This window comes from Cygnus atratus, chromosome 12 (genome assembly GCF_013377495.2).
Source record: "Cygnus atratus isolate AKBS03 ecotype Queensland, Australia chromosome 12, CAtr_DNAZoo_HiC_assembly, whole genome shotgun sequence".
Taxonomy (NCBI): Eukaryota; Metazoa; Chordata; class Aves; order Anseriformes; family Anatidae; genus Cygnus; species Cygnus atratus.
The window spans coordinates 9,990,256-10,000,706 of NC_066373.1; the positions used below are offsets into that span (position 1 = coordinate 9,990,256).

The 10,451-nt window shown below is 39.6% G+C and overlaps 1 protein-coding gene across 3 annotated transcripts in view; it reads left to right on the forward strand.

The window, feature by feature from the left end:
- Positions 1-8,681, forward strand: part of WTIP (WT1 interacting protein) — a 78,836-nt gene extending 70,155 nt beyond the window's left edge. Inside the window, exons 7-8 of one of the 3 annotated variants that reach the window (XM_035543731.2) lie at positions 1,581-1,649; positions 4,484-8,681. In XM_035543731.2, coding sequence (XP_035399624.1) covers positions 1,581-1,649; positions 4,484-4,636 — 222 coding nt within the window. In that variant the 3' untranslated portion in view covers positions 4,637-8,681. The other 2 variants (XM_035543732.2, XM_035543733.2) reach the window with 2 other exon arrangements.
- The last annotated feature ends 1,770 nt before the right edge of the window (positions 8,682-10,451 follow it).

The following is a 10,451-nucleotide window of genomic DNA, read 5'->3' on the forward strand; positions in this document are numbered from 1 at the left end:
AAGAAGTAAAACCCTGTTTATTTTTAGAATCTCCCATTAGCTCAAATAGCAATTTTCCTTGTCTGCTATGTTTGCATTCTTGATGGAATGTGTGAAGATGCCTGAGCTTGAAAAGACTTCTGAGGGGTTACCCTGACCCTGTGAAAAAAGCCACATAGCCTGTCACCCTGGGGTGGCACTGTAATAAGACTGCTTGAATGGGTGGAAAAGCAGGTAGAAAGGATGGCTAAAAGGAAAGCCAGATGAATGACTGCTGCTTGCAACGTCAGCCCATTGTGGCAGTGTTGTTAATACAGTAAGACTTGTATGTTAAGACAGTCCTTTCCTGCCTGCTGCAGTGATGTTTGTCTAGGACCCTCCGAGTTCCCATTGCTCAGGTCACTGACCAGCTCATTCACAAGCAAGAGCCTCAGCATCTCACTCATCTTCTTGGCAAGTTTATAGAGCCAGAGCTTGCCTCCTGTAAGCTGCTGTGCTCCAGTAAAGCCTATGGCTAGAGCCTCTCACCATGCCCACCTCTACCACTCTGCATGTTATTTTCCATTTGTAATTATTTCTGTTAAATGGCCAGGTCTCACATAATTTAAAACCTTATAAAGGCTGAGCCAGAACCACCTGCCTCACTGGTGGGGTGTAAGGAGAAAAGCCCCATGGAAATCTCACTTGGTTTTGTGTCATACAAAATTATTTATATTTTATATATGTTATATCTATATATAGATACAAAAATAAATAAAAAGAAAAGAAAAAGCAGTCCTACTGCTGACTCATCTGATGGTTAGTGGGATAGACTCCATGTTCTTTCCCATGGAGGTTTCATAGGTTAGTTCAAGACTAGCAGTGCAGGTGCTAACTTGCCCACAGCTTCTCTCAGACGTAGTCTACGTCATACCTGATGCTCTGACCACACCTGCAGCTGGAAACAATGCAGGGCAGCAAATTGAATGAGTTCTGTCTTCAGAGGCATCGGAGTGGCTCAGGGAAAGTCTGTGAGGTTAGAAGAAGGGTATGGGCTGCTCAGCAGGGCCTGAGGCTCAGCCAGGTATTACACAACTCCACTACATCCACGCTCATGCTGAGGTTTTGGCCTCTGCACGTAATTACCTGCTGGACTAGTATGTAAATCTTCATGGGGTACATACAGTGACACGTGTGCAAAATATCTGTGTACCATCTGGTTTGAGGGGAATACAAGTCCTGGAAAAATCAGGCCAGGATGTCTATAGGGAAGACTGACCCAATCAGTACGTCATGGTGTTTGGCTGGTCAAATCCTGGGTGCCCTTGGAAAATGATTTGATCTCAGGAGAAATTTGTCCCTTGAGCATGAAGTTTTGGCTACACTTCCCAAAGGATCTCTACAGCTTAGCTCTGTCAGATATCCATGCTGCTGCTAAACTGCAAAAACAGTGGTGCAGTGCTGTGCCTAGTGGGGCAAAACCCTCAGCATGCTCTGCTCTGCATAAGGAGAGGAGATCCTTCTGGGAAGCAGCTTTCCAAAGCCATAGATTGGGCACTGAAAGAAGATAGAGAAAACACCACTTAAAACCCATTCGTACCTTCTCTGTGCTTCCCCAACAGGGCTCCGAGGAGACGATTCGAGTCGTGTCAATGGACAAAGACTACCATGTGGAGTGCTATCACTGCGAGGTAAGCGTCAATGCGTGCCTCTGCCCGGCTCCCCCACGGCAAGGCTTTGCTAATAGCGAGCATCCTCCCGATAGGTGCATGACTCGCACCCCAGGGTGCATTTGCTGGTTCCTGCGCGCCTGGGCAGGCAGGGCTCTGCCCCATAGCTGCCGAAAGGAGTCAGAGGAAAGAGTGCGAGATGGGCTGCCAGTCATGCTGCCATCTCCAGTAGCACCAGATTAGTTCCTTTTTTTCCCTCAGCATATTAATTTCAAAGGCTGGGTTTAGTTTTAGTGGAATTTTCGCTGTACTTGTAGATGAGGAAAGAACAAAGAGGGAAGTGCTGGTTCTCTTTTTTGCCTGATCTTTTTGGATACAGTTTGCATGGCTGTGGTCTGAGGGGACTTGAATCCACATTGCCTTTGCAGGGAAAGACCATTACCCCATGCTGGGAAGGGGTTCTGAGTTTTTCCATGCTGGATGAACAGTGATTTTTTTACTACAAAAGAGACGGGGTACCAGTGACTTTCTATTTCTTTTTGTGCAGCACATTTAAACATTTGAGGGGGCAGATCAGGTTCTGGGACTAGTGACCTTACTTCACGGGGAGGAGAGCTGAATTCAGTCCTAGCTCTGCATCCAAGAGCATAAGGAAGGAGACAAACCCTTTAATTTGGGATCAACCCAAAACTTCCCTTTTGCAGTAGGTATGGCTATCTGATAAATACATTTAGGTATGGCTATCTGATAAATACATTCTATTATTCATGCAGGTGGTAATTGTGATAGCATCCAGCATGGCCTGTCATAAGCGGCAGAAGCAAAAAATGTAGCCATGCTGTCTTCTGTGTACTCCTGCACAGAAAGGTTTTATAGAGAGATTTCCAATTGAGGGAGAAAATAGCAAAATTCAGGGCTTCTCGAAATGTACATGAACCTAAACCTGAGGAGAAGCCCATCCTCTTAGTTACCTCCTTCCAGCAGAGGTAGCTGATACTCCAGAGAAATTGGCACAGGAAATTTCAGCATTTTGGAAAGCTGTATTTCCCTCCTCCTCCTCTCCTCATCTATTGCTTTGTGCAGGCTTCACCTAAGATGACAGCTCCCTCCACTTCTCTCCCAGCCTATTGATGTTATATTAGAAAGTCCCAATAGGGGTTTATTTTCAGTTCTGTTTCATTATTCATTTCCCCATTCTCTTTCCAGTTTGAGGGAAATCAAGCTGCCTCCACATCTGTCCAGAATGGCAAAGTGCATTTATGTACAGAAATCAGGGGATTAGCCATGTGTTAACAGGGGTAGGTTACTGCCTAACATCCTCAAATTAGGCTCAAACTGTACACACTGGGTTACTGCTGTCTCCAAATATTGCTAGTTCAGTTAGTACCAGTATTTTGAGGGATTCATATGGATGCTTTGCAAAGGCCGAATTTCTATGAAATGCTATTTAAGTTGTCATCACCACCTGTTGGTCACGCAAAGTCACTAGTCAGTTCAGAAACTTTTCTGCTTTTCCATGTCATCTCTTCCTTATGCGACAGCTTAAAATCTGCTGTGAAGTTCAAGCCAGCTTGCGGATCAATAGATACTCATTCTAGAACTGAAAACCACTGAGAAAGTGGACTTTCTTGTTGCAGAAAAAGGAATCCAGATTTGGACAGGGAAAAGGTACCCTACAGATATTCCAAATGCTCTTAATGTATCTGAAATTTTTAAATTATAAAGAGGAACTGAATTTTAAATCTTAATATAACAGAGTATAAAGTTAGTATGTAGCATACATTCACACATGGAAAATAGAAATTGGCAGAAGCTTTGATTAAAGCCTCCCTAAACTAACATTTCAGTTTTAAAGCTTACTTTAAAACTTTTCATTCTTATTTCAGCATTATAAAAACTGAAGATTTTAACATTAGCTATGAAAGCTGAAAAATCATACTTTGAGTCCAATTAAAAACTTTGCATTGGTTTCCAGTACTAAAATGACCTATATGCCTAGTTTGATCACATTTTTCCTTCTGTTAGGTGTTCAGTTACATATTCAAAATCTCTGATTTGTCAGAATTGGTCACAGTAACAATTTTTAAGTACTTACAACTCTTGAAACATCAAATCCAAGCACAATACTACTATAACTTTCAAATGTTCTCAAGATTGCAATGATAACAGCACCAGGATTATCTCTATTGCAGTGTACACAATTGTCAGCAGGCAGGATCATTGTTTACTCTGTTTTTTTTTATTTCTGTTCCTCCACTGTTGGTCACTTATGTCATCCCTGTAGTTATGTGCCAGTCCCAGAGATACTAACATGTCTCCACCAAAAATACAGACCATTGGCCTTGAAGTCTCTCTCTAATTCAAATTAGATTAAAAAAAAAAAAAAAGAAAGTTCAGTCCTGATTTGTAAGTAAAATATGCCTCATCTCCCCTCCTGGCCCTACTCCTCTTTCTCATTCTCTACTTATACTCCCCTATTTCCTGCTCACTGCCTTCTTGTAGAATCAGCTCCTTTTCTTTTCTAACCTGTTCCACGTTGTGCGTGTATCAGGGTTAGTCCTTGGCCTGGTTTTATCTGATTTGCTTCAACATTTAATAGATGAAGATAAGTGGGAAACAACAGAAAAAAAATGCGACAACTGGGCTTGGTACTTCTAGCGATTGTCCTAGTAGATTTCAGTGATGGCATTTTGTTTAATAGAAGATAGTCAGGGTCTGTCTACCACAAACTCTTGAGATTGCTGCTTCTGGAGGCATGGGAGGGAGCTCTCACAGTTATGCAAGTCAGATCAACGCTGATATGAGATGACCTACCTGAATCACTCACTAACCTGGGATTTAAATTTTTCTTCTAGGATTGTGGCTTGCAGCTCAATGATGAGGAAGGCCATCGTTGTTACCCATTAGAAGGCCACTTGCTCTGTCATGGCTGTCATATCAGGCGCCTTAATATTAAATTGCCATCACATCCACCTCCAAGCTATCCGATGCACGTCACAGAACTCTGAAAGACATTTCCATTACCAGTAAGCCGTTTGAAAGAGAAGACAGAAATCTTAAATGACTTTCCTGTTCCTTTAAAAATGATATCCCTGTAATAACCATCTAAACCAGCTATTTATTTTTTAAATCAGAGGTGAGGGGTTCTTTCTGATCTTGTACATATGTGTTCTTCTATCTAGACATTTTCACTGAGACACCGTCTACTTGAACAAATAATGCACCACTAAGTTGTAACTGTAAGTGGCAGCATTTCTAAAAACAGTGGTATAAAGGGCTGTTCTGCACTCCCTACTCACTTTTCTTCAGTGGAGGTTTCGCCAGAGTAAGGAGTGCAGAATTAATTTCCAGAAGTTAGCACCTTATCATATTGCAGCAGGCATGATAAGAACAATGCTAGCATTTTAGCTAGTTTCATCGAATTCTGGTCTTAGAGAATACAGTCTCACAGTTTTAAAAACTTAAATTCCCAGAAGTAGTGCATAGGAAGCAAACAAACGTTTTTAGCAATGGCAATTTTCAGCAGGGGTTAAATAATGGCATTCTGTGAAGAAGCACCAGGCCAACTCTCCATTCTACATGGTTTCACAGTCATCCAAAGACTATTTTGTTTGTTAAAGAAATACGTCAAGCATCTCATGAAAAACATTACAGGCGAACATATCTAAAAGATTGGTACATGCAGGTTCATAACAATTGAAGGAAGTTATAGACCTCTGTAATTGCTTGTTGTGTACAAGTGTAGCCAAGTTTCAAAATGCATTCATACCAACTTGATGATTTGGCACTTACTAAACAATCTTTTAAACCTGTTTTTGTTTAATAGGGTTAGCAGCCCCTTTCTATGCAAAGGTACACTTGTCTTCATGCTACTTGTTTTATACAAGAATTTGTTACCAACTGCTTTATGATTGTGTGTTGAGATGTTAGTAAAAAGGGGGGGGAGGGACAGTGGTTTTTGTATTATCTTTTCAGCTTTGTGTTCTTTTCTAGATACACTTTTGAACTGATTATGGTGATTATGTTCATGGGAAAACCAAGTACAGTTTAGCAGAAATAATAATTTAGACACAGATAATTGAAACATTTGTATTTTATAACAAGTATTAGGTGTACATAGAATGTACACACTTTCATGTTTTGCATAAGCTTTTACAGTAACCTCAGAGCTCTGGGGAAATATATGTCTTCCATATAGGAAGTTAGATGAATCTTTTTTATGGTTTGTTTTCTACCATGTGTTGATGATTTACATGCAAATCACACATCTGTATGTTTAAAAAATTCCTTGCATTCTCATGAGAATTGATCCAGCCTTCCTGAATTTATATTTTAAATAAATCCATCATTGCTGTCTTTGTATCCAAAATTACAATAAAATAAATTTTTTTCTGCTCCAGAGGAAGTGGAAATACCAGACCAGATTCTCCGCATGTGTAAATTGGGACATTTCCATGCCAGTTTTCAACACATCGAGAATCTGACCAATCCGTTCAGAAATGGTCATGTTAAATTCAGCATGCAGACTGATGAAATGACTTATTTGGTAACACCATTGCAGTTTAGTTTCTTATGCTCCATTGATTTTTTGAAAGCCATTTGTGGTGCTCTTGAGAAGTACAAAGGGCATCCAATGGACACTAATTCCTAAGTGGAATAATTAACTCCTTTAACAGAACTTTTTGATAGTCTGGAATTTCCTTGGGGGGGTGGGGGAGAGCAAGGAGGCAGGAAAAATTCCTGTGAACTATTTTTTTCTGTTAGTAAGGAACAAAAGGTATGTTTTCTGAACTTCTGCCAAACTTCCATTGGCCTAGATGAACCTGTTCTATTGAATGCTCCTTGGCAAGTCAGATGCTCCTTTAAAAAGTAATTTTCTTATTAATATATAAGTTTAAAATTAACATATTTAATGTGAGAACTGTGTTTTGAATGGAATTACAATGCAACTAGTACCCTATTTCTACAGTTTGACCTAAGAGGCCTGCCCTCCAAAGAGTGGGCACTGGCTGCATGCACACTTTCTCTGCATTTGCAAGCATTACCTGTTTGTCCATAGTCACCAAACCAGCCTCAGAGGGAAACAGAAGTACATTTGCCTCTTGCCCAAACAGCAAATTCTAGAAAAGGAAAAAAAAAATTGTCTTAAATTAGATTGTATGACTAGGTCAGTTCCATTAAGGTTACTACAAACAATATGAAATGGAACCTATCAGACCTTCAGGATAAACTTTTAGCCTGAGCTGCAATGTAATACTTTTCCATTTAAAGATGCTGTTTTAGCCCACATCTAGCTCTGAGGTACTTGTATTTACTTGTCTTTGTGATATATATTAAAGAATCCAAGTTAAGAAAACAATCATTAAAATACACAGAGAAGGTTTGTGTCTGCTCCTGTGAGCAAGCCATCCCATAACAGTACTTGCTGTACTGAACCATGCTTTGCTCTATCATCATAAAAGCAAAACCTTAAAAATCACAGTGGCCAGAGGAGGAGGTGACACTGGCATTTAAGCCCAGTCTTCTGCCAGCACCTTCCTTAGCACTTTGCCTCCAGTCAGGGGCAAGGTTAGGTTTCCAGTTCAACATTACTTTTCAAGGGTCAGCACACTATCTAACATGTACATACAATACCTTTTCTTCTTTTTTGAAAACGATCATACTTTAGAACAGAATAATATTTAATTTCACATTAATTTGTCAGTCTTGTAGTTCTACTCAGTTCCAATGTGTTAAGTATCATCACAGTAAATACTGAAAGTTACTGTTTCAATATAGACTAAGTAATTTGTTTAAAAACCAGAAAGCAGCAGTTGTTGTTCTAGCAGTTTCTACAGACAGGTGCATTTTGTTTTTGGCTAATGAAGTACAGCTTTGCTTTTCCAGCATTAAGTATAAAAACTGGAGGTTGAATGAAATTTGCCAGTTTTTCAATCAAAGAACAGAAAAAAATCAAATCTAAACCAATGGTGTGCTGCAATCTGTAGTGCTAGTGACAGTTTCTTCACATTTTACATCTTGTCTGGGGAATTATGTAAATGAGAAAGCTTATTTTAATTATTTTCTTAAGGAGTATGCTTATATTAAATCAGTTCAACACAGATGTAAACTTTCTGGAGTTCATTTTATGATGTGATTGTTCATCAGAAGCCTTTTCTGCATTCTGTACTGTCAGAATATTTCCATAAAGTTAAAACAATAACAACTTGATCTCATTTGCATCAGGAGTACACCTTTCCATTTTGGTAAGGCAGTCTTACAAAGTCCCTACAACACAACACTGTCCTAGGCAATTCAGAGTTCCTCATGCACTGGAGGACGTGATCCAAAGAAAGGACCAAAATAATAATCGGAAAACAAAACAAAAGAATGCACTCAGATAATTGAGCTTTCAAAAAGGGGTTGTTTGGGTTTCTTTCACTTGTGTGTGTGTGTGTGTGTGTATATATTTTGTAAGGTGGAGCTTCAGAAGGAAAACACGGTTAGAGGAGCTCTTTAAGACCAGAAATTCCAGAGTAGTTAAGTAAACCAAAGCTCTAAAGGAGACAAAAGCTGCTTTCTTGTGTTTCAAGAAAAGTTTAAAAGTTTATGATTCATCCTGTAACTAATGCCGTAACTAGAGTGTATAATTTGACTTAAATTAAGTTTCATTTGAGAAATATTTTCATTTTCTTTAAAAGAATATAGTTTTCTTCCAAGAACTTGGACCAACGTTGATTTTTATTTTGTTAGGAAATATATAAATTCCCTGTTTGTATATCATGTAACTAGTTTACATGCTGAAAATATACATTAGTTTAACTATTTTTGTATATATCCTTGTAAAACCTTCCAATGTGCTTCTGTCTTCTAGTCTTTAGAATTACTTGTGGTTTTGTGTTTCAGTGTTTGATTCCCTTGATTGTTGAAGAAAAAAATTGGGAAATGTAGATTTATTTATCTAAAGAAGAAGCTACTTGCTATCATCCTAAGTTATTTAATATTAAAGTCAGAAGTTTCATTTAACCTTAGATGCTATAATCTGCTTTTTTCAATAAAGACATTTTGTAGTTATCTTTGATTTTGTAGTTTATTACATTTAAGTATTTTTTTTAATCTAGGTGGGCTCTAACACCATTTTCAGGAGACCCTTGTATTGCCTACAAAAATGCCTAACTGATATTAATTGATTGCAGCTGCAGTCATGAAGGATTTTGGTCCTCCAGTGCAAGTGTTACTAATTAAGGTCTAAAATATGCCCACAGCTAATGTTTTGCAGCTGCACTTAGAAAAGAATTTAGCCACTCTGGCAATTTTTAATTAAGCTTTAACCAGTCTGGCTAGTTCACATGTAGGCCAGTCAGCATGGAGGAACACTTCCTTTTCAAGGTTCCTATTATTTCTTGGAGCATTCCAGAAGAGTAGTATTATCCTGGGCTATGAACCTGCGTAGCATTAAGCACTAGGACCCTGGTTTCAATGAGTTCTCTCAAATTTCTTGCTAAGTCACAGTAACAATGAATCCACGGCCAACTTTCTGATAGGATCAAAAAGATGTTTTTTTTTATATATTTTACCTTTTTGGAGCTCTCTGCCTGTTTCTTGCCTCCAGCTTCACAGCACAGATGGTCACATTTACCATGTACACAATGGTCCTGTGAGAGCAGCTACATCTGTCAGGCAAAAGGATAGGCAGCACTGGTATCTTGTCTCCAATTATGGCCAGAAGTGGATGCCTGGGAAAGAGTTTTAAGTTTTTTCCTGTTTTCTGCATACTTCTATTTAGTGGGTATCTTTTCAATTAAGCTGCTCAGTCTCCCAACCCTGTGGATGCTCTTTCCCCTAGTGACTCAAGCCAAACATTTGCAAGCAGCTACTTCCAAGTGCAATGCCACCCTCTCCTCAAAGGAGGCCTGCCTACAGCTCAGCCACGCTGGCTTTTGTGAAGTACAAGTGACTTCATATTTGGAAGTGAAGCTTACTGGTGGGTTTCACACAATGACTATTTTGGCAATTTTTTTCTTTTGCATAGTCAGAATGGGAAGTTACATACACTGCAATTGTTTTAAGGAACACAGTCTGTGCTTTGAAACAGATGTACTACACCTCTATAAGGCCTTCAAATACACGCTATTTTCTCACAACTTTAGGAAATTCATTCAAAATAAATGAGCAATTCACGCTCTCCTTGAAGAAAAAGAAAAGCACAGAGACTGTCCAGCTCATAAAGTGTTTTAACAGTACATCATCAAATGGGTGACACAAATGTAGTCAATAAAATCTAGGACATATTCTTAATGCAGCAAGTATTTATGCCAGCCCATAACCAGCCTGGCTGAAAAGAAAAGCATAGTTAAAAATACTAACTGCCCCTTGCGGGCCTCCTTGCAGGAAACACATGCTGGAAAATGAATATACATTCACTCCAGGAAGAGTATGAGTCAGGACCCAGCTCCCAGAGGGAAGCTCCACAGAACTCTGCAGTGGCATGTCTCCCTGGCGTGGCATCTGAGCCACAGGGCAATGTGTAACTGAAAACTTGCATGATGCGTGGCAGCTCATCTGCTGGCATGCAGATTATTCAGGAGGGCTTTGCTAGCCCTGCATTTCACCTTAACAGCCATCCCTGCAGGGGAAGGTCTGCAGCTTTCAATTTGCAGCTAAAAAGACAAAGAAGGATTTGCCAAGTCTCCCAAAACTCTGAACCAAAGATGCTGGCTACTGCTGGGAACAATGAGGTATACATGAGCTAGACTGGTGAGTCCTCAGCACAGCTCCCTGTTACTCTTTTAGTCCCCCTAATGCATAGGCCGAGGAATAAGTGAGGATCAAGTGAGAATGAGT